The 25,525-nt window shown below is 42.1% G+C and overlaps 1 protein-coding gene across 1 annotated transcript; it reads right to left on the reverse strand.

The window, feature by feature from the left end:
* Positions 1 to 348: 348 nt before the first annotated feature.
* Positions 349 to 25,282, reverse strand: yap1 (Yes1 associated transcriptional regulator). Its single transcript, XM_054596897.1, has 8 exons — positions 25,038 to 25,282; positions 23,691 to 23,920; positions 14,252 to 14,370; positions 12,972 to 13,085; positions 7,519 to 7,676; positions 5,211 to 5,338; positions 3,967 to 4,079; positions 349 to 2,439 (listed from the first exon to the last, which is right to left on the reverse strand). The coding sequence occupies exons 1-8, from the start codon at positions 25,236 to 25,238 to the stop codon at positions 2,204 to 2,206; spliced, it is 1,299 nt and encodes a 432-aa protein (XP_054452872.1). The 5' UTR covers positions 25,239 to 25,282; the 3' UTR covers positions 349 to 2,203.
* Positions 25,283 to 25,525: the final 243 nt, after the last annotated feature.

Raw genomic sequence — 25,525 nt, forward strand, 5'->3', positions numbered from 1 at the left:
CTAAAAAAACAATATTGTTCCATCAAGTTATTGACACCAACTATTTGTTGGCAGGCAACAGAATCAGTGTGACACCTTGCAAGGCCTCAACCAAGGGCATGCACAGCAGGCTGATTAATCAAAAGTTACTGCAGTCATGCAAAGATGTAGTCATGGTGTAAACATCAAAATAATGTGATTATGAGAGAATTGTCAGTGTGTTGTCTCAACTGCAGCTGTAGCAGTTTCCTACTCAGAGATAATGTAAACATGTGAGCGCTACAAGAATCACTTACTGCTCTTTTCTGAAACCTCATCTTTAAATCTCAGGGTTAGTCACTCAAAACAACCATCTTGTCTATAAAAAAAAAAAAAAAAAAAAAAAAAAAAAGAATCTCTCAGCTAGACCTATTCATAGACATGTCCATTAACACTTTAAACCTACATCATTTTCTCATTAGCTTATACAGTGTGTTCGGAGGCTGATTTACAAATCATACTGGTTCTGGACTCTGTGAAAATGGAAGCGAAATTAAGTGTTAGCGTCATAACAAAAATATCTTTGGAATCTGCCATAACAATTCCTGACTGAGATAATAACTGATTGTTTCTTAATTATTTCACCAAAAGAAACAAAAGAAAAAAATCAACAATCCGCGTAACTCACTGCCGTCAGTCAAACCCTGGCCTCTCTACACTACCCCTCAACATGGCTCTCAAACCTGCTTAAACTTGTCCTAGCTGTAGTCTATAAACCCCTCATTTCAACACATAGCATCGCACAGAGGGGTTCCGCTACCCCCTTAGGAAGACTGTTATTGTAACTTTTGTATAATGAACATTGTCACAAGGTTCAATTGATCAAAGAGCTGTAGTTTCTGTTTAGCCAAGAGATCTGCCTTTTTGGTTACTGTTTAGGAAAGATAGTAAAAGCTGCATGTGATCAACAAAAAAAACAATAACACTAATATGTATAAAGTAAATCAGAGACAGGAAGTGAATCAGCTAAATGGTAAAAAAAAAAAAAAAAAAAAAAAAAAAAAAGAAGCCAAAACTGAATCATTCTGTGTCTTGGCAGACTTCATCTTGGTGAAGTGGTGTGCTGTGAAAACAGTCGACCCCATTAAGAAGAAAAAAAAAAAAGGTATTAATTCATCTATGAAAGAAATTAAAAATGAAGCAAAATGCCATTTGATCAAAGCTATCATACATATGTTGTAACCTAAAAATAAAAAGGATACTAAAAAGATAAAACGAAGAATGACTCATGAATTAGGCTTGAATAAGACTGAGATACTTAGAAGCTAGGGTTTAAAAAGAACAAGCAGAACTCCCTAAATCCCCGTATGAGTGTATAAAACAAAAAATACAATTTTGATTATTGAACATTAGATAAAAGGAAAGTGTGGCTGATGTCAGCGAACACAGCCTAATGCTTATTGCTGCATTACAGAAACTTAGTAATTGTTTGTGTTGCTCGCATCTCAAAAAATACTACTGAAGGCACTTGATCTAACAAAGGTTTAACTTAGACTTGCTGGCACAGCCAAGCAGCAATGTAGTCGGTCCCCAGGCGAAAACCCCCCACCCCCCCAAAGCCAACATGTCCAAACTGGGACTCACAAGACCTTTACTCCAAATCAGTATTGTTCTTTATGCTTCAAATACATCATTTTTGGTTTCTCAGGCTCCTTGAAAACAAACTATAAAAGGATAAAAACGTACAAGGCCAAATATAAAGCTATATAAGCTAGATGCAACAGTCCCAAACGCAGTCAAGCAGTGCTGCTTCATGCTATATTGCAAGAAAAAGGAGCACCATGGACTCCAGGTGATAACTGATGATGGCAGTCCTTGTAGAAGAGTTCATGCACCCACCCAGCTCAGCTTTGAGGGGAGACCAGGGGAAAGAACGACCCCTGCTCTAGGTAAAGATGCCCTAGATTCACTGAAAGATCTGTGAAAGATTTGGGGACCCTTGCGTTATTGTCTGTTCATAGGCCAGCCTTGAAGACACAGACAAAATAAAGAGATAACACACCAGTGAAAAGAAAAGAACAATACTGCCTCAAAAGAGGTTGGCCTTACATGCCGAGACAGAAACCGAAGTCCAGAGAGGCTCGCTGAAATGTCTTGTCAAAGCATCTATGACTTCTTCACAGATAAGAGCAGGCAGCAGTTCAGAGTGTGGGGAGAGGAGTTAGGAGCGTCCTGCTCAGATCTTCTATAACCACGTGAGGAAGCTCTCCTTGTCAATCTTGGTAGCTGCCAGCACCGTTTCCATGTCATTGAGGATGTCAGAGCTCAGGGCCTCCTGGAGACTGGGCATCAGCTCCTCGCCCTCCACCGCCATGCTCTCACTCTCCAGGGTGCCCAGGTCTACGTCTGTTCCTGGGATGGCGTCCAGGTAGTCGGGGAAACGACTGGGCTGTGTTGCCATGGAGGGTGGAAGAGGGTCCCCTAATGAACATAACAGAAAAACATTTTTTTTAAAAGGCGGCATATCATGATATTCTAGAGAGACAGCCTTCACCATTGGTGATCATTGGTGTATCAGCCGATACAGATTTTTTTATTTTAGCTGTTCTGTTATAGCAGCTGGTATACAAGGTTCAAGACAAATTCCCAGGAACTGTACCGAAAAGAAAAAAAAAAGAATCATAAGTCTCCTCTCTATTTTAAATTGCTGTGAAAACATCTCCTTCAAACAACTGTATGTATTTGAGTTTCTCACCAAGAACTTAAGTTGAAGCAGGACTGTGCTGCACACTGGCGTTTTTCTTTTGTTAAAAGGAGTTTATCGATCACCTGAGCAAACACATGTGCAGGTGGGAGGCGGGACTACACTAGAAATGCTCCCGTCGCCCAAGAGTGTTTAACCCATAACCACAGATGTGTTGTTATTTTACCATGTTTTTGTGTCAAACTGACTGATTTCTGAACTTGGTCCAGTATGGAGAGAGCGCAGTAGACGGCAGCCGCTCAGGGCAAGCTGGCAACATCATTTACATTATTTATATTTCTTGGACTGCAATCTCACAAGTTTATTTTGTGTTTACATACAAGTGAGTACAGAAAGAGCAGCTTAATGTTATCTAGAACATTTTGGATTCCATGGCTGAATATGTGGAGGATTATTCAATAGGGATAAGGTCTTTGAATTTGATGGCAAAACGTATTTTTTTGCGCCAGATTATACGGATGAGGATAAATTGGAGAGGCCCACAGATGAAGAATGCGCTAAACCGTGGGACCTGTTGCTGGCTCCCCTTCATATGTAAGATGTGAGTGAGGTATATTTTATTCTGCATGCAAGTATCTCCGGCCATAGCTTTACCACTGCCTTTGCAAATGTGCACAACATTTTTCAATATTGCAAGCCAATCAGAGCAGACTGGAATGTTTTGCGGAGAGACAATATGAGAAAAGTGTGTTTTGTGAAAATTGAAGTATGTAAGCATGTTCAGGTAGAAAACCCAGAATACAAGTATGAACCTGCAACTGAGTATAATGTATGCCCTTTGGAAGATTTGATTTAAGCTAACAAGAGAATGTTCAGAAGATCTTGTCAGCTTGGTCCATTAGTTCAGGTAATTGAACCACATTCCTATCTTTTTGTACAGACTGTAAATATGAGCAGCCAAGTGAGAACACCCCACCCCATTAAAAAAAGAAAAGAAAACAGACAGTCAAATCAGACTCCTAGTTGTAATTACAAGCATAACATTAGGGGGAAACAGCTATGACTTCACCTTCATGGTCGTAAGAATTGTGAAACATATACGAGCCAAGGCAGCTATTTAGTTAATTTTTCAACAACAAAATGAGATAATTCTGTTCTACCTTTCAGCTCAAATTAATACAATGTTGCGTTCTACAAAACTAAGCTGGGAGAAAGAACTGAGCACCAACTACAAAAAAGTTAATCAACAGCCAAGCAAAGAGATGTCAGAAAGGAAACCGCATTGATTTTGTGTCCAGCCTCACCTGTGTCCATCTCATCCACGCTGTTGAGGAAGTCATCCGGAGTGCGAGGGACGCTGTAGCTGCTCATACTCAAGCCGCTGTCTGTGCTCTCATCCCTGGAGTGGTAGGTCCCGCTGAAAATATAAAATCTCGTTGTAAACTCTGCACAATCGCTAATAAACATCATGATTTCCATCAAGCTGAAGGAAATAAAAAGCTTTTTGTCTCGACCTTAATGACCTTCACTTAACTACTTTGAAACTGAACTACGTGAATCTAATGGTCTGTTACAACAAAGCAAACACACTCAGTTATTAAAAGCACACAGGCTGAAAAGTAACAGTGTGGCCTTAATTCCCTCAGGGACCTTCTGCAGACATCCACGTCTCAACAGTTATATTTATTTGAACGACTATGATGACTAATCCACAGTGACACCGAGCTTCACTGTCTTGCGCTCTATGGCAGAATACAGGAAAAAGAGCAACAATGAGTGGGACAACGGAGAGACAAAGGGGCAGAGAGAGGACATTTGACAAGCCTATACTAATTAGCAGAGGAAAAATATGTAGGCAGAGTATGGCAGGGGCAGGATGAATGAGGCCATTGTGAGTGTAAGGGAGTGGAGGCAGCGGGGGGAGGAGGGGAGATTAGGTTGGCCTGTCTACTGACTGGACCACATGTTCTCATGGCCTGCTTGCTATTCAGCTCTTTTCTCACTTCCTCCGCTCACAGAAGAACTAGAGCTTGAACTGCTAGGAATGATTTCCCAGAATGCCATGGAGCAGCATTTACAGATAGGAAGGGACAGGCAGGTTTTTTTTTAAACTTAGTGCAGCCATTTTCCGATCCAGTGTCAGTCCATCAGGTTTTGTGTTGTTACTAATCAAAAGTAAGAGTTGTTCATCTCCACTGTGAACAAAGTTTGGTTTGATCATATTTTTCAGCACCACTATTTAGGTTCTGATGGCCTTTATTGCAGCAGCTGTACACCAGGGGTCATCATTGTGCAATGAACGCCGTCACAAAGCTGCTGGTCTGTATGAGACATTACCATGTGAGGAGGGTTAAGCCCAGAGACTGGCCTTCTGTTTGTACTGCTTGTGTAACTCTAGGAGCTCTCAGCAGAGCTCAAACATACATCAAGTCTGACGAGCTGAACCAGAATGGAAGCCCTCGCCAGCTGCACCTCAACTGTGATCGTACTGTACTAGGGGAACTGTTGCTCTGCAGAGGCTGCTCCTTGGTTTTGTATTTAAACCAACCTGTTGAGGAATGGGTCAGAGCTGTTGGCGGTCATGGTTCTGGCATCCTGGGCCATAGGGGAGGACACAGGGTTGGTGCCGCCATCTTGATCCATACTGGTGGGCAGCTGATTCCTTATAGCGAGCTCCTGCGGACGATAAAGCGCAAAAACCCATGAGAAACACAATCAGCCCCAAACCTAACCCCCTGAGGCTAATTATACACAGCTTCATAAAAACATGTCACAACTGCCTTCTACCCCTGCTGCTCTGCTGTCACTGCATAAAATGTTAAATTAAGGAATTGCACACAGACTGCCAACATGGTGCTCTCCATTCCTCCCCATACAGGGTGTCAAATTACACGAGGGGCCCGACAACAGTTGGACACAATTGTTTTCCACACATGCTCAGATCATGCTCTGATCAGATAAGGCAACGGATATGAAGTCATGTTCTTTTTCACCTCCTTCCTCTGGAAGTCCTTGAGCGCGAAGGTGAAGTGACCAATGTCACCGTTTGAGATCTCATTAAAGTTTTACGGGGTCATAGACAACAAGAGAGAGGCAGCCAATGGAGGGTTGTTAGTATAGATGGAAAAACTGCTGCGAGACACCTTACGGGCTTATTAGAAGCTTTTATTCACTCTCTGAGCCAAAAAGATGAATAAAAAGCCTAATTAGTCCTTGATTAAAAACAATATGTTTTTTCCAGCTGTACTCGCAGCAGTGCTGGAACGTGTTTCCTTCTCAAACTACTACATTTGCACACATGTAAACAATCTGGTTATGATTAATACGGGTTATGAGGGCCGTGTACGGTCAACAAACTTTATGGTTTCATTGGCTCCCTTTTTGAGCACGACTGAGCAGCGTCAGCACTGGACTGCCACCAGCAAGTTGCATGCATCGCCTCCCATTCTTCATCATACTTCTGCCATGTGGAATCCATTTGGGTGTGGCAAGTATTGCCCCAAAGTTGAACTCCTTACACAAGCATATAGCCTGCACACACCTACTATACTCGTGCTCTCCTAGATTTGCTAGCATGGCCTCCAAATTCCAAACCTCCAGAAAAGTTACAGAAATGAGTGGGTTTATCAGAATCTAGTCACTAGCCTGATAGAGGAACTCTTGAAATGTAAACAGTCTGGTCTGCAATCCCATCATCTGTTATTTTCCATTAAGTTTTGTTTAACTGGAAAGTGAGTACGTCTGAGGTTAGGATAACTGGGCTATTCGTGTGTCATAATGTTTTCCAGAAGAGGTTTAAACTCCAGGAACACTTGTAGTATATAGAACAACTGCTCAAATATCAAAGTTGTTCTATATACTTCAAGTGTTGCAGGAGTTTTTACCTCTTCAGAATGTTTCCCTTATCCATGCAACTTGGAAGTAGTTAAGGTTTTGCCAGAAACCCCCACTCTGCTACATAATATTTCCTTGCATGCATGGTAGGATGGCAGGAAATAGAAAATGCATGCACTGAATTTACCTGGTTACTATGAAACCTTTGTTTACACATAAAGATGCATAAAGTTCTAAACCAGTTTAGGGTTTTGACATGGCTAATAAATCAAGATTCTCCAGTAGAAACCATATCATATCAATAATATTTCCCTTAAGCCTTTACCCCATTATGGAAACTCGATTTCTCCATTGCATGATGTTTCAGAAAGTCGAAAGTACCCAGGTTACTTTGCTTACATTGCATGTGCTCTGAGGACTGTCAGTAAGGACAGTCCAAATCCTTTTTTCTCATGGCTCCAGCCATGAGCACCAAACAAATGCTGCACACTTCCTACACAGTGAACTTTAAACAACCCATGGGAATGGCTTGGTAAACAAGTCACCAGCACCCTCATTCATAATAATAAAGCTCTCTTTCTGATGGTATGACACGACCTTGAGTAAACTACTGGACTCGGCTGCACCGCCCTGTGTGGGCGGCACAGTGACACATCACAGTTAGGAAGTGATAAAATGACCACTTGTGACTCACTGGACTTCATTGCAGGGTGGTGTAACAATTAAAAGCGATCAAAGGAGCTTCACATACACAGCTTTACCTATGAATGATGACTAATCTTTGAAGGCATATTCCAGATAGCTCCATCACATTTAAAAGATAAACATTTTGCCCATGGTGTATTTTAACTAGTGAGCAGTTGATATCCATTGTCCTGCTGCTACACTGAGGGACTTTCACATACTGAAGGTATTGAACTTGAGAACTTTTGATACAAGTTAGTTGTTCCTACATGAGGCCACCGCGCTTCCCAAAAGGCCTTTGAACATTTTTTTGAAATGCTTCAACTCGGATTCCTGACCTGTGGTCTCTGCCGAAGCAGCTCCTGTTGCTTCAGTCTCAGCCTCTCCTTCTCGATCTGCTGCAGTCTCATCTGGTTGTTGCCTCCCATGACTCCGGGAGGGAGCTGCCCTCCCTGCTTCACTGGAGCACTCTGGGAGATCCTCTGCTGGTTCAGGGCTGCAAAAGAGACAGAGAGGAGTTCAAACATGTTACTGCTGAATTATAGTGTAGTGTTCATATTAAACATGTTTATACTGTTACTACTGTATAATATGAATAGTGTTCTTTCTAAAACTTTGCATACTGAGACTAAATGCTGTATTTAAACTTTGTAGAATTGGTCAGTGGCTGCTTAACATCACGAGAACTAGCGAAGACAAGGATATACTGGTGAATCCAGTATATCCGTGTCCAGATTGTGCATAGTCTATATTCTGTGGAGAAAAGTCCAAAACCAAACAGCAAAATGTCGTTGGGGCAAACAGGGGAAATCTTCTGGGTCTCAATTAAGTGGGATGGGATATCTTTGGTTTTTCCATCAGCAGTTCTGTGGTTAGGCTTCAATGATACAAGCAGTTTTAACAATGCCATTTTTCTAAATCAAACGTAGGTTCCCCGGTAGACTAAAAATACACTACCGTATACTGGACATACACCTATTAATGCCTGGCTGCGTAACAAGACTGACAACTTTAACGCTTTTGTTTACAAGTTGAACTTGTAAAAGAGTGAAGCCAGTGCAGCAGGTTATGTAGGACAAGGGAAGCCTTCTACCTAGTGTGTGAAACAATCACTATTCCTGTAAGACCTGATCCCCTCCCACTCACTGACTAAGACAGGCTCTGCTACTTCTGAACATTGCATCAGTTAGGACTTATCCTTTCATTGTGCGTTTTGTTTCCTTCTTAACAGATTATCCCTTAAGACTGACTGTATCTTACCCTGGCCTGACGGGTCTGTGTGCTAATCAGACAAATTAATTTTATATTAGCTTCTGTAAACACTGTACCTCTTTCAACTTTCGTTTGAACGTTCTTTCAACCAAGAAATGTAACTGCATTATGCACTAACAAGCTAACAGCAAGTTTACATTATCAGGACAAATGCATGTGTATTGAAAACACAGCTGTTCCCCCAGTGAAATCTTTGTTATTCCTTACTCTAGTGAGGGTGGGTCCAACAAACATGAGTATAAAAGCAGCACAGCAATGCAGCAATCTATGCATGCAAAGTAGGTCACACATTTTGTCGCTGTAGTGGGAAAAGAAAAGAAAATGTGCTCGACCACGAGGGGTGTAACAGTAATGGAACCAATGGCGAGAGCTGTTTGCTTATGCGCTTGAAGCACCAAACCAAAACAAAGCCTTTGACGGGGGCACAGTTTTCATGCGGGGCTGCCCCTCTGTCCTGCCCGCCCCGGCACCTTTCTCATCACCATTCAATCACTGTCTGTTTACACTATCTCAGGAGCTGAATGAACCGTGGCTCAGGGCTCTCCCTGGGAAGCTCTGCAGGCCCCGCCCTGCCTGCAGTCATCCCCCTCTCTCTCCCTCTCCGTCCACGCTGCCTCCCCCAACAACCCCACCCCACCCCTACACACAAACACACACATAGACACACACACACACACACACACACACCCATGGAGCCGCCTCCTCTCTCCCACACACATATCAACTGAAGCCATGGGAGAGTGTGTTACTTCTCCCCGCTTCTTATCTTTTGCAGATACTGAGGGCTTTTGAGGCTGGAACGCTACACCGTCGGGGCACCATTAGCAGTTGTTAAGGTAGAGGCGCTGCACATGGGCCATGGCAGCAGCTGTAGGTCTGCAGAGGCCTGAGCTTTGAAGCGGAGGCATGAGGAGAAAGATTCAGCGATACACAAGGCCACACATTACAGGAAAAAGTATGGTTTCAAACCACCTGATCTTTGTTTGTCTGAGTTTGAGCATTGCTTCTAACAATAACAATAACATTGCACTCAATATGTAATAATGCTAATAAACTACAATCAGACAGCTTCACATATTTGGAAGAGAAAATTACTTCAATTATTCAGATTAAATTATTACCATATCAGTCCATTGTAAACTTACATTAAAGTTTGCATACTACCAGGTTCAACTTTGACCTACAAAACTGTCCATAGCCATGACTAATTTTGCCTTGTTAATCGTCAGCCTGCTTATTTTCTGTCCCAACTGACTTTAATGTATTATCACTGACACGTCCCAAGACGGAGGCAATCACAATGGAGATTACAATGTTATCATAAGCTAATGCTACAATGTTAAAGTAGCCAAAACTACGTAAATAAAACCCGGGTTGAAAACAACTGGAATTTTCCTTTTAAAGTGTTTTGATGAGGACTATGCATTAAAATAGTGAGTTGAGCATATGATACACAAAACCGTATGTTGAGGAATGCAGTCTCACAGCTGAGTTTCTACTGAACCACTAAGTCAAGGACTCCCTCACAGACCAAACAGCTAACAGTAACCAATGTTACTGTAGGAACTATGCCCAAACAATGACCATATCAAAGCAGGGAATTACATCTGTGGGTGAGATAGCAGCGAAGGACAGGTTCAGTCCAGGGCCAGAGTGATAGCATAAAAAACGGAGGCCAGACTCGTCTGAGGAGACGTGTGTGAGTGTATGCGTGTGGTTTTTGGAGGGGTTGTTGAAGTCAGCAGCACATATGGGCGGTGATGGCTTGTGGGCCGGGCAGATAAGAGACAAGTTAATGCCGTCTGCCTTTTGTCTTCTTCACGCGCCCCTGCAACACAACGAGGCCAGCAACACAGGCCCTTATCAGCCGATCACACGGCTAGGCATATTACACCACAGGATCACCTGGGGCTGCTAGGGTTGAGGGTGTGCCAGCTGTGGGAAGTTCTTTATATAACCAGGGCACAGCACCTTTGAAGGTATGGTAAATATTGGTCTGCTGTCAATTTTACAAGTCTTTAAAAAAAAAAAGGCCCCTTGAGAAGGTGTTGTGTTTCTAGCGTGGAGATAAGCAAAGTGGAGTAACAGTCTGGATGTGATATAAACACTGTTTTATCATCTTGTACAACAGTAAGGTCTGAGTAAAGCCAGCAGCCTGTGTTGACCTGGCTCTGCATTGCAAGGAGATGGAAAAAAACAAACAGAATCTGTCGGGAAATATCAACAGCGTAGGCCAGTCTGTATGGAAATTATTTTACAACCAAGCTTAAAATTGGAAGTCGTATTGCATTTAACTGTTCAATTAAAAGAACTGTTGTGTAAAATGAAAATGAAATGAAAACTTATTGATGATCTTCACTGTTGAGTCTTGCTAAATGTAATGTTTAAATGCTTTTTGCACCACAAAAAGAAATTCAGTTCACCTCTAAGATATTGGAATTGATGCAGAAATCTAAGATGTTGAAAGAGAAAAAAATCTGCAGATAAAAACCAACACTGTGCATATGTGAGAACATATGAACTGACCCTTTAAACTTACTACTGCCTCATAACAATAAGCCAACCTTTCTGGTGAGGTACTCTTGACAGCAGAGGAGGAAAAAACATCACATGACAGATAATGTAGCAATGTGTTTAACAAACAGCTTTAGATTAAGGCTTCAAAGCAAACCATTACACTCCCAGAGGGAATCTGTCTATTTGTGCCCTCCAGTGTCCTCCTAGTATGTTTTGTCACGCTGTTTCTCCTGAGTAGTACGTTCAGAAAACAACATATCTACACAGAGCCAGCCCCCTTTCGAACTCGGCCACAGTGCACTCATGGCTTGTTCACTGCTCACCACCTCCTTGGATGTTAAAGAGGATGCATGCTTATCCCGTCGGCATATTCCCTCTGTTCCTCTGTTTTTCTTTCTTCCCCTTTCGCCTTGCCTCTCCCTGCCCCCACCTCCCCTCTCACATTGGAGTTCTTTGACTGAAAAGGTCTGGAACAGATTAAGAGTTGGACCACAGAATAAAGAGGCCTGGCAGAGATTCAAGTCTGTCTGGAGCTGGAGCAGAATGGGGCTGTGCCTGCACTGGGCCTCACGCAGGGGAAAGCCAGCCGGCAACAGCCCTCAGTTAAAGGCGCTCCGCTGCTTTTCTTCCCAAAGCTCAAATTAGCCTCCATTATCAAAGCAGCTGGCTTATGATTGGAGACCTACATAGCTGAAGTATACATGTTTCTGAAGCTGAGGAGCGCATTACTGTGCTCCAATGTAAAAAAGAAAAATGTGATTGAAGAAGAAGTACAAAGAATATAATTAGGTTTGTCTTCAACCACCGAGCCACACTATAAAATATCAAGTAGTTTAAAGTGCATATCACATAGCAATCTTTCAGAAAATCTAAACGATCAAAAAACAACAGCATGTGAGCGACATAAGAGGTGTAAATGTGAGCCATTAAAATGATTATGCGCAGAAACAGATTTTATCTCACGTGGAGCAAAATGATGTTTGATGGCACATAATGAGTTAACATGATCTCTTTCTCCCTCTCACTCGCTTTCAGGGGCCCAGCAGCCTTGTGTGTTCAAGACTTATAAATCTTCAAAGAGCTCCGCCGATCGGAGCCGCCATCTCTCCCCAGCTGCCCCGCTCCCCTTACAACTGTGTTCAGAACTTTCCTGCCTGCCTTCAGAGTGGGACTCACAATTACTGACAGAAAAAAACAAACTGCCCTTTAAGTGCCCAGGCTCGATAAAAAAGTACAGCTAAAATTAAACAGGATAACAGGCTGCGTGCTGATTCACACATGTTGCCTTTGTGAACCAGGGTGAGCCTCCCGGGGGAATGCTGCTGCAATGAAGGGATGGCACCTGAAGCGTAAATGAGTCAGAGTGACATAAGCAGGAACCTTCATCTCTGGTAGGCTTCCTTGCACAGGAGGATTAGCTCATTCCCATGGCCGCAGAGAAATCTCAACACATGTACCAGGTCCTGTCGCTAATTCACCAAACCCTGGCCACCACACACTGAAAGCTAACTGTCAAACTTAAGCTGAGCCTCAGGGATTAATGGCTAACTCAGCTGTTGCTCCAACACTAAAATGGCTGACAAAAGGTTAGGTGCAGATTTTGAGGGTGGGGGGTTTTGTGAAATCTGGTTTCAACAACCAATGGTGTTGCTAGTCACTCTAGAACAACGTGAAATGAAGAATGAATCATACAGAACTGAACTCACTGTTACATTGTGGTGATGCATCTTTTATGGATTAGCTAGAACTTTCTACTAGGGAAAGTAAACTGCTGCCACAAAAACCACACATTTTAGAACTTTTTACCCTATATAGGCAGTGCTTGGTATGACTCCCTTGGTCAATTTAATATATAATAAACATATTATTATAACTTTTAAGTAGCTACAATGATTTTTGGATGCCTCATAATAAAGTGTCTTATTTTTATAATAAGAACTAACATGGTATTTTAAATAAATCATGAACTAAACTAAGGAAATCCTCTCTATAGCAAACTCACCAAAGCGCGGGTCAAGTCGTGGGTCAAGCCAGGATGTGGTCTTGTTCTTGTGGTTGATGTAGTAAATTTCTCCCTCTGATGTTATAGCTTGTTCCCAGCCCTCAGGGAGAGGACCTAAAGGGATGACAGGCAACAATAATGTTTGAGAGATGCTGGTGGTTCAGTCAGGCCTCAGATTTTTCGTTATTGACATAATTGTGCAACATATAGCAACAGTTAGCGGTAGCAGCCTAACTATTGTACATATTTGGGCATAATTACAGCATACTTTGGTTGAAAAAGCAGTAAAATATATATATATATATATACAAAAAATAAAGAGAGTATGGTTATGACTTTAGAGGATAAGTTCATCTAAGGGCCCCTAACATGTTTGGTTTGCTTAAAATGAAAATGAACTCAGGTCCGTTTAGCACATTAGGACGGTCCATATGGGCTGTTGTGAAAGCTGTAAGTCAAACCCTGGTGCAGACCGAACAACCAAACCAAGACCGCCTGAAAAAGCGGGGTCTCGGTCCGTCTCTCTCAGGACTATGGTTTCCATTGTTGTTGTTCTTTTTACTTCTAATTAATTTCGTTTTTTTTATTGAGATGATTATTTATGTATATGTGATGAACATTAACTTCATTATTGAAGTTATTTAAGTTAAAGGGACAGTACATTATACGCGTTTACCTCTGCCTATTCCTTTTCAAACATGTAATATTTATTCATTAAGAATTTGCTGTATATGTTTACCGTTCATTTTATTGCCGATTCTGTTTTGTGTTCTTATCATTGGGTACATGTTTGAAACAAAATCTATGCATACATCCGCTCATCCGATCAGCTTGGACAAAAATGAACAGGCTATATGGGAAAGTGATATCAAAGACAAATAGTAGCACAATATTTTTCATCACATTCAAGGCTATCGTTTCTTTTTGAGATTCTAGTATAGGTTGCCAGCATTATTTGAGAATACAGAAGGCTTCATCAGTAAACTCTGTAATCTGTGAATCACGGAGCTCCCAAACATGTCAGACAGGACCTGTCACGTTCTACCTGAGTCTTACCTTACCTAGGGCAAATTCCAACTGCATGGCCAGAACTGAGGTACACAGAGCCTTAGTGACATGTAAAAACTAGACCAGACTGCTCCTGACTGCTAATGTATGTGGTACGAAAGTAAGAAGATGGCTAGAAATAACATAAAGTTTAGCTTAGTGTAATGCTGAAAATCCCACATCGAAGAACTTCTCTGGTAAAACTAAACCTAATAAAGTCAACATATACATACCACTGGCTGGGTTCATAATGTTCTGTTGCTGGACTGGCACAGAACTGGGAGGGGGAGCCTGGTTCATCTGGAGCAGGGCCTTGCGAGGATCTTGCCAGGTCGTAGTCTGATCAATGTGGCTGTAACGAGACAAGATGACCAAAATAAATAAGTCTTAAAAATGACCTTAAATGTGTTTTCATGAAGTAATCAGTAGGAAGTTCAAACCAGGGGCCATATCAATGTGAAACAGCAGGTCACATGCAGGAACTGATGACTCAGAGCAGTTCCAACAAGCTCTTTGATGAAAACACTGAATCTTACGCCTGCTTTCTGTAAACTATGACTGTTACAGGAAACCAAACTCAGCTGTGTCTATTTGGACCCAGTCTGAACCCACAATTCAATATAGGACTGGGATATTTTTCCCCCTGTAATTCATTTATTATTTGTACGCCATGAATCAGAATGGAGAAACTGCACGTTGTTTTGAATTAAAATAAAGTTATAAATGATAAAGACAAAAACCGAGCAGCAGACTACAACAGTAGCCCACTAGAAATTAATCAAGTCAAACATCTGGGACGCCGAACGCTTCTTCTTTATAATGTCTAAGAGGCTATGATTGGCTTCAAAACAACTATTGTAACGCCAAACAATGTTGCTCCATCTATTTTACGGCTCGTCTTTGCCGGGACAGGACTGCGGAGCGGGGGAGGGGGCATTGTGTTGCATTCTGTGAAGGCATTGATAATTAGTGCTTTGTTGGTACTTGTTGCTTGATTAAGATGGAAAGCTAATACAGGAAGCCCTCCTCTCCCGAGCAGGACCCTCTCTATTGAGGGAGGGTCAGTCCCAGGGCTCAACGCAGGGGGTCCTTTTTCCTGGAAGTGGCTCGGACACTGTGGAGTGTCAGGGGCTTTAACAATCTGGCGCCACATTTACAAAGCTTTCACCTGCTTGACAAAGGCACAGACTGAGCTACGACCTAAAACCCCACTATTCACTTGTTCTTTTTGTTTTGTTTTTCGAAACATCCCATTTTAAAAAGACCTCCCCTTCAAACAGAGCCTCAAGCTCTGCTATTTTGTTTTTGCAACGCCACAACTCTATTTATATTGTTGGAGTGATGGAATTATTTTATACAAGTAAGAAAAATAGAGAGTTTGTCCATAACACAATTACATATTACCCTCTGGATCTATATATTGTACCCTGCAATAATCACGCTCCTCAACCCAGTGTGACTCTTTACGACTGGCTGTAAATTTGATCCCAGAGCGCCATTAGCCCAGATTTTAGAACAGCTGGGTGAAGTGAGAGATTCAGAGGTTCTTTTGGCCTCAGCGGTAATCCCAGCCTGCCTGTCTGCTCTCTATCCCAGGCCAGAGAGCGAGAGGGCCTGACTCAGCACCCCCCCACCCCCCCTACACAATGCAACCCATTTTGAAGCCCCCTCTTGTTTATGCTTTACTGATCAAAGGAGCTGCCAAATCCCCTACCAAACCCTCCCCCAGCCCTCACACACACACACACACACACACACACACACACACACACACACACACACACACAAACACCACAAACCAAGCAAAATAGCTGGAAGTGCTCATATTGGAGGGGGCCCCTTGAGAAAGAAGGGTCACAGGGAGCGGGGTGAGACAACTACAGAAAAGAAGGAGAAAAAAAAGTAAAAGGGGGGGGAAGCATCTACGGAAGCAATCCCTCTGAATTCCATTGGCTGCGTGAGTTGCTGTGGTCCTGTTACACTCTGAGCGCCCGCCCTGCCCCCTTCACTGCCTCCTTCCCACTCTGGAAACTATGACATTTATTATAGAGGGGAGGGGAGAACAGGGGAGGAGACTCGGAGAGGAGCACTGGGATCAGGGAAGGGAGGGCTTATCGTAAATGAGAGGCCTGCACATCCTGGTACACAAATGCTGAACAGAAATGCTACAAGTGGAAAACACGGATGAAAATATACAACCTCAAAGGCCTGCAAGAACTCTTGTTATAAATCCTTATCCGCACAGCCTTAACTTGGGCTTCTCTTAGCACAGATGAAAGTACAAACATTGGATTTTCGATCAAACCCCAGCCTGGGAGGCCAATGTTTGGAGCTCAAATCAACCAAAACAGATGTAAACACAGCTTCAGCTGGAAACAGAGGGGATTGTAATCAAAAAGCCTGTGATAAAAATCCACACGCTGCAAGAGTTTCCAAGCAGTGCACTGTATTCAAAGAGCCTGTGTGTGGGAACTCAGAGAACTGGTAAATAAGTTACCGAGAGCCCAGTAATTCATCACCAGATTCTTAAAACGAAAAGATAATCCATTCACTCGACCTGCCCCGAACCCTATATGGCCGGGGCTATACGCCGCTTCCTGTCGCCGAGACATAAAGCAAAACAATGTCATGGCAACTGTTGGGACGGCTGGAGGCCACCAGTTGCTGTTAGGAATTGCTGATGATCTGCAACCTCCACAGTCACAACTGCTCGGTGTTGTCTTTACATGTCATGACACCACGGCAAGCTCAGCGGGACTGCCACCACACCCTCCACCCCCCAAACCTCCCTCCCCGGGGCAGGGCAGTGGACACAGAGCAGTTACAGTTGAAAAAAAACAGTCACATGTTTTTACTGTTTTGTTGGGTTGTTGTCCAAACCTGACATGCCAAAACACTAAAATAATGCTTAAATGAAACGTATTCGTGGGTTTGATCACATGGATTGAGATTGGGAATGCATTATACTCCAGGAGCAGTTATGTTACTCCTGCCATTAAAACTTAGCAATATTAAAATCTGATTTGAATTTAATGCTGCTCATTTTAATGAAAGGAGCAAACTATACTCTTTTACAGCCGGCTTTCACGCCCTGAGAGATTAGACAGCAGCTTTTAACAATTTCAGTCAAATGATGAATGGATTGCTCCATTTATATTTTGATAATCAACCGCTTGTTTTGAACATGTTTTGGGGGGATTTCAACATGCAATTATATTGTTGATGGCGGGCCAAAACTGTGAAAAATAAAAATCAGTGCAACAAAATTTTTGTGGACATGGCCTCAATCTGACAGTTGGTATTCTGTTTGTGATAACCAAAGACAAAACATCACGTCTTCATGGGAAACGGACTGTTAATGGCCAGGTGTTGCAGTAAAGGAGAGCAGTGCGGTTCAAATGCGCCCCGTTATCAAGTTGTTTGCCTGTAGTGCTTGCTCGTTTTTGCTCAAGCTATCATCATGGTCGACTGTGGCTTAGCACAGAGCAGGACTCTTGATCCACCCAGGCACTTGACATCTCCTTGACTGATGGCCCAATTATAAAGGTGGCGTTTATTGTGTCAGCGTTATTTATAATATGTCTTGCTGAGGAGGAGGGAGTGGGACCTTTCGCATAAGGGCTAAACTTGACGTTGCTTTAATGATTTGGCATTCAACTTTTCTGTTGGGTGCTGTTCACATGGAGGCTGATTCCCATTGACGATGGGGACCAGTTTTTTTCAATACTAAGGACATTCAAGATAGATTTTTTTTCGCTCAGTAGTTAAATGTCTGTTTAAAAGCCGGCGACTGTATCAAAACATTTTACTGGATTCAGCTTTACAGAGTAGAGCAAAGGTTCAACATCCTTAAACAGATCCAAGTGAAGAAGTCTGAATGTTACACTTGTTTAACAGACCTCGCCTGATTACAGCAGTATGACAAACTTCCTAACACGGAGTTTGCCTGTTTACAGCCATGAAAACTGAGGCGTTTACATCTGGATTTGAGGAGAATGTTCTATCCAAAAATACGTCTGCTCTGCGGTTTAAATGTCCCTGACAAAGTTCTGCTACCTGCCAAAACAGCAGATCAAAGCGAGATTTGAGGCCAGATTGAGTGTTTTATTTTGCTGAAACTGTCTCTGTTCAAAGCCAGATGTCAAAATCTGCATTGCACTGGTGTGAACCAAGGGAGTGAAGCTACGGGGAGTGCAGCAGTGATGAAACACACCCCACAGCTGAGTTGTCAAATGTTAAAAATGGGATCCTCAGGCCGCAGTGGCTCCACCCAGGGAGTATGTGCTTGGAAGGTGGCTGAAGCCGATGACTAAAGGGTGCACTGAGGGAGGCAAGATGTAATCAGGCCTCTAAGATGAGGATGACCACCTCCACTCTGGTTGACTGGGGATGCCTGGCTGCCTCTCTATCCGCAGGACATCATCAAGAGAGATTATTGGGGCAACCTCTGTGACCCTATTGTGGCTTTAAGTTTCCCTTTGAAGGAGGGTTTGTCTCATCATACTTCCTAACGAAGCAACTAATTCACAAAGTATCAGGACTGAGCTTTGAAGGTTTAGTTTTACTGATGCTTATTTTCAAAGAACAATTCAAAAGACTAATTTATTTAAGTGTCATTTTAAGGAGTGCCGTGTGAGATTACTCATTCAGGGTTCTTTTGTTGCAAAAACTGTCGCTAACTATGTTGACTGCACTACATGGGCACAAATAAATATATTGGTAGACTACTTGTCATACATACATTTCAATTGTAAAAACAGTTTAAATGTATGCATGCCGCAACTGACAACATAAATACAAATTTTGCTCTATTTTTTTTATCCAAGCGCTATTCTGTTGCCATAAGGTGCTATGGTAACTCTCAACCTGAGACGGTCCATGAGTCAGATACTGCATCTCTGTGGAGATGCACTCAGTGACAGTGGGGGTATTGATGTCTGGAACAGAGGTGTTACATCAAGACTTTGGTAAACACTGGCCGGACTTTCTCACAGTCCCATTTGTGTACTGAGCTGACAGGCCCCAGTTGAACAGGAAGGGCCTTGTCTGTGTGTGGTCAATAAACCAAAAGTTTGTCAAATACAAAGTTGCTCCAAATGAGGGCTCCATGCAGGCTCACAGCCCAGTCTTCCCATCACCATTTGTGACTGACCGAGTGGTCTAAACAGCTTAATTTGAAATCCAATTTGCGTACTTATCAAGTCAAGCTTTAAGTAAGATACACAACAGTCGATACTGAAAATATTTAGGCATTATGTGCGATGCTTGCATAAGATGCCGAGTATGAGATCAGCGGTAAACAAAGAATTTAGACAATCGACAGTCAGCTGTGATAGAAGACGTCAACAACAAATGTGGTGCAAATGTAAAACAGCAGGCCAGGTAACTGACTTTTACACAACCACGCCATTTGTGTGCAGCTCCCAATGGACTGTCGGTATTGTGTTGTGTATTGGCCGGGTGTCTTTTGTTTTTTTCATATAAAAAGGGGCTGAAATAAAGAATGCAATGGTAGTTTTACTTTACTCAATGGGAAAACTTTGGAAATTTTCAAACAAGAACCAGCCATTTCTGTTACTATCAATAGTCCAAATCAGCGTGACACAGATATCGTCTGCATACAATGAGAGCATAAGGTCCAAATAAACTCTTTGAATGACCTTTCCTGCTCTAATAGGGGGTCTCTTTGACTTGTTTTTACTGCAACAGATGTCCAGGAAACTCCATATAGTGTACACCGACGCTCGACCTGTTCACAGCCTGCCTAGCGTTCCTTGTTAACCAGGATTCTGCACAATTCACAGTGTAAAAAAACACAGATAAATAATTAGTAGTAGCTAATAGTATAATATTTAATAAAATGTTGAAATTAACAAATCAGGCCACAGTGAATAATTTGCTCATTAACAATCCCTGTTAAGTTAAATTTGGAGAGAGGCGAGTCAGCCGTTTTGGTTGTGGGAAACCAGGCTCATCAAAACAGTTTAAAATCCAATTGAGAAAAGACAAAAGTGTCCATCAACACATAGCCCTACCTGCCCCTGAGGGCAGACAATGGCTCCTGCCCCCAAAGCTTCCCTCCGCTTAGGGCTGACTTCCCACGGACTAAAAGCTCATTCAAAGCTGCATTTAATAAGCGCCCGGAAACAGTGATTACCCCTCCTAGTTTACCGGTGTGTCTAAATTAGAAACCTTCATTAGTTTATGACCCAGCCCTGGAGACCGGCCCTGCCCCCCATCCCAGCACCAAGCAAGGTGACCCAACCTCCCTGCCCCTGCTGTCATAAATCAAAGGCCACGGCAAACTGCTGGAAGAAAGAGGAGGAAAGGTCAACAGACTTTGTTGACATTCTCCCAGTGTTCTCAGACCTCTCCTCAGCTTAAGGTTTTTGTTATTTAAGTAATAGTAAAAAAATGAAATTAGATTTTTGCAGGACATTGATCATATATGACTCCAATTTCCAACAACAACCAATTATTTAAATTATAAAACTGATTTTTTTTTTTTTTTTTTTTAATATTAATATTTGATCACAGTTTTTAAATGCCTAAGGCAATGTTTATAGCCGTTTCAAATCAAATTTAGCATTTCTTTCCTCATAAATGTGCAATATGTTGAGGACTGAATAATCAAATAATCTACTAAATTATTCAGCACTAATAACTATTCATAAGAAGAAAAAGCACCAGGCTAAACTGAAATCTGTCAGCACTGTTTCTCTGGCACTAGCTCAATTACTTATTATCAACTCCTCCTCTAACAAGAGCTGACCATCTCAGATGTGAGGAACCTGTTAAAAGACTTAAGAAAGCCCCTGCCCTCTCCCACCGCCATCTTTAAAAACTCCATGTCAACCATTTGTCTATTTTGGGAAGGCTCACATGAGTCTCAACAGGCCTGTGGTCTGAATAAAGATCACTGTTTCACTGCTGGGACAAAGGGAGGGCCGGAGTTTCTCTTGGCCCCTCTTCTAGTCATCTCCACATGGCTGTTATTTAACTCCATTGACACAAAAGAGGCGCCATCACAGCGCCACGGCTCCATTCATACCAAAGTGGAGCCGGGCTTTTAAAGGGAGTTGGACATCGGCGTCTGATGTGACTCACTATGGCCACTCTCACACTCACACTCACACTCACACACACCCCCCCCCCCCCCGTATGATCCTGTAGTGAACTAGTTGTGAAAAAGATTATTTCAAACAAATATTCAGCCTGAGTTGATTTATCTCTAAGGACAACAGCGGTCACCTGGGTGAAATGCGAGCCCTGGCTCTCTGCTCGGCTCTGCTAGCTGGTGACAGACTCCCCACCCCCACCCGTCCATCCACCAAGCCACCCACCCACACACCAACACTCTCTCTGGCTCAACTTCACTCCTTCTGCAACGCGTCTCGCTTAGACAACCGCTGTTTATAAATAGGGGAGTGTCTTTTCCAGCAGCTCTGCTGAGGCCGCCAGTATTCCAGATCAAATATCTGCACTTTGATGTGCGGCGTATGGAAGATGTCTCCCGGAGTTTTCCTTACTTGAACACAAACACGGTGTGCACAAAACACAGTTCTTAACAGAGACAACTATTTTCACAAAGCCATAGAAATAAAGATGCTCCAGTTTTGGAATTGACCTGTTAACACATACGAGCAGAGACTAAAGTTAAAAAAAAAAGTGAATATGAATATTTAACAATTACATTTTTAAAACAGGATTGTGTTTAATATTCAGGATTAAGAGTAAATTGTTCTTTTTAGTAGTATAGAGAAATAAGCTCTGCAGCTACATGGTACAAACCTAAATTGTGCCTTTATCAATGATTAATCAATCAATCAATCAATCAATCAATCAATCAGAGACAGTAATTCTTTATCTGCTGTCCTGTTTTGTTTTCAATATAAAAGCAGTAGAAAAAAACTCAACTCTTCTGACGATCATGCAGTGTTATATAACAAGGAACAAATTACACATTGTTTCAATTTAAAAAAAGTATTAACATATTCCTACGAACAACTACAAAACTTAATAGAGCAACAAACGTTTGAACTAAAGTTATACAAGATTGGCTTTTCCTAACTGAACTTTAATTTTGTTTACAACCTTGCTTCATTGTCTGGAGGCGCATTAGATCAGTCAGTCTCTAAACAACTGCAGTGATCCTGGGAGAGTGTAGAGAATAGTGTTTTCTCTCTCTCTTCTACACCCCCCCAGTGTTTTTGTACTACTTTAGAACAGCCTCCTAAAAACGGCCCAGATGTTCTCCAGATGTGAAACCTTAAAACATCTGGTACCGAAAGCTCCTCTTGGATCCGAGTACATTTGAGGCCATAATGTTTGTTCAGACCCTGTGTCAGAGAGTAATATTTCCTAGAACAGACAACACGTTGCCTTTGAGGGGAGTAGGAATGATGACTTTCAATATCAAATCATCTCTAAAACATAAGCTGCTGAGCTTTTCATACACTTTGGAAAATTTCACAATGAGCGGATTATCTTAAGGACGTCACTTTTATGAATGATTCAATCCACTTTTATACAGGACTACAGATAAAGAAGGAAAATACATAAGATAAGTGATTAAGAATAAAAGCAAAACCCTCACAACCCCAAATGTCACTGATAAACTAACCACTGACTACTAATAAAAAATGTATACTTTGGATCATCTATGTGGAGGAGATATGCTGGCTAGCAGATGAGTTTTGCATAGATGTCTGTCCTTTGCTGTCTGGGGCAGCTACAATGATCCATTGTTTCTACTGAAACCTGAGCCCAAGAAAAGGAACACCACATATAGCAGCAGCCCCTCAAAAGACATCTCCCTTGTTTGCTGAGGCCACCAAATTTAATAACCCACAATGCAACTATTGCAATTGTCTCTCTTTGAGCACACTGGCCACCATTGTGCACTGCAGCAGCTTTGCTAATTATTGTCAGCATAATGTACACTGTACAGATAAGTACTATGAGAGTCCCATCCCAAGACCACTTCTCTGGCAAGTTAGACTTGCATCGGCCATCAGCATAAGCTAAAATGTTCCCTAATGTTCTCTAAAAACCTGCATTTGCTTGTAATGCTGCATGCTGCACATTGAAAGGTTCAGACACATCTTTGTTGAACCTTAAGGAGATACTCAAGCTTTATTTTAATGTATGCATTATATGGGGACAAGACATACTGTAGTTTTACTCTTCTCAACTTGTTGCAATTTTAAGATGTCATAAAAAAAATTAAAAAAACAGGTTATAAGCAGGTTTTCTACTCTCACATAAAAGTTGAGAACTTTCTAAGACTAACATGGTCTTGTTTGCAAAATTTAAAGTACACTTATTTTTCATGTTATGGATAAGATAGTTGGGTGGTTAACATTAGAGACCACAGATGCCTTTTTTTTTTTTTACTACTGATAATGTCAGGTGACAAAGTCATAAATTAATTGTAAAGCAGTTTCTCTCATAACAAATATTTCCATTACATAGCCTTCATCAGAGTGCAAAGTGGTGTCAGTGGGACATAGAGATGTCTACATGGCTGATGACTATAAAACACTTCATTTACCTTCAAAGCCAGTTGCTCATTTTCATAAACACATTATATTGAGTTGCAAACTTTCAAGATTTTTGCAAGGACTGTATAGTGCAAGACACAGTGTTGACACTTGTTTCCAGCATACTTACTTGAGGAAGTATCTCTGGCCAGAGGCGGTCTTGGCCATCTCCCAGCCCGGGGGCAGGGGCACGTCATCAGGAATCTCATATGAGGACTGACGGAGATGTTGAGGGGAAGGTGGGGGCATGCCAGACAGAGAGCCACCGGTAACAGCTCCCAACTGCAGGGAGGCCGGGGACGAGTGTGCCCGGACATGGTGGGGTGTGAGGACTCCGCCGGTCCCAGCGTCGGTGCTGGCCTGTGTTGGGGTTGGAGAAGTAGCAGTATGAATGCAGGCCCATCGTCTTTGAAAAAAAATGGGGAATTCCCTTAGGGATCTGTTCATTTTTACCGAGTTTCATCTTATATTGTTACGAAGCAAAAGTTAGTAGGAATATATATAAAAAATATAGTTCAAAAACGTTATCCTATAATAAATAATTGAGGACATTATCCAAATGTCTCCATACAAAAATGTATTTATAAACACAAACATATGATAAACAACTGTATTTGAGGCCAGCTCATACATAATAGTAAGGATTCAAAGAACTACAGGAAACATGAATTGCTCTGATTTAACATTTCAGACACGTTTCATACACCATAATCACTTCACACGTATGTTAGGAAGTTATTTTCACATGCATGTGTAGGCAAGTCTGTGAGTAGTTTAAGGATGGGGCCAAGGCCTGCGTGGGACAGAGGAGAGGACAACGCATGCGCAGTGACGAGAGAAAAAAAAAAAAAAAGTTGTGGGGGACGGTGGGGGGGAGGAAATGGGAAAGGGGGGGTTTATAGCAGGAGTTCAACCATAGTAGGTTTACTTTATAGCAAATCATCTTGATTAAAAAAAAACAACAACATTATTATTTGATTATTACCACACTATTGTGTTCTGTTAGAGTCACGAATCTGACCAAAGCATTTACATATATATGTGCAAGTCCGCTTAAATGCTGTGTGGGGTTCAGACAATCTGACAACTCACTTAAAGTAATAATATTATCGTTTCCACTAATAAGCTCGGTCGCTGAGGACACATAAAGAGGCTCTGAGGATAGTTCTGGCCTCTCTTTCACACCGTTTTACGCACAGGCCCTCGGGCCTTTTGCTTTGCAGTGATTACAGATCTCAAAACAACTTGTTGAAAAAGTTAAAGCAAAGTTGACTATAACAGAATGTGTAAAGGACAAATCAGTGTTTTGGAGACAAATGAGCCTTAATAAACCAGGGGTTGTGTTATCATACAGTTTAGGAGGTGATAATGTTTAAGCTACAAACAAGTCACTGTGAAGGGACTGTGGCTGGATGGGCCTTTGCTTTTAATCGTGGTTTCTGGGAAGGGGCAGAGGACAGAGACAGGGCGGGCTTACTTGTCTGGAATGGGACTTTGGTTCAGGGGGTTTGAAGAAGGAGTCTGGCAGTTTCCTCATCCTCATGGGTACGGAAGGGGGCACGATAGTGTTTTTCGGGTTCATCACGGCGTTAAAGAGAGCCTCCAGGTCGGTCTCGGAGTCGCCCCGTACGTGGACGATTTGGTGCCCGGCAGGAGGGTTGTGCTGGCTCGGATCCATCGTCCCAAAACAGTCTGCGAACTTTGAGCGTCCGAAAAAATGTATCGCTCAGGATCTCAGCAAAAAAAAAAAAAAAAAAAAAAAAAAAAAAAAAAAGTTTGAGCCAATCCCAAACTTTTTTTTTTCCTTCTTCTTCTTCTTCTTTCTTTCTTTTTGTTAACAGCGCAGGAAATATCGACGACACTCAGAAAAAGTTCTCCCGAGTCATTCTAAAGTTCGAACAGTCGAGTACTTTTGTTTTTTTCTTTCCCAAAAGTGTGTTAGCTGTCGAAATCTGCAGTGAAAGA

Source organism: Anoplopoma fimbria, chromosome 1, assembly GCF_027596085.1.
Source record: "Anoplopoma fimbria isolate UVic2021 breed Golden Eagle Sablefish chromosome 1, Afim_UVic_2022, whole genome shotgun sequence".
Lineage (NCBI taxonomy): Eukaryota > Metazoa > Chordata > Actinopteri > Perciformes > Anoplopomatidae > Anoplopoma > Anoplopoma fimbria.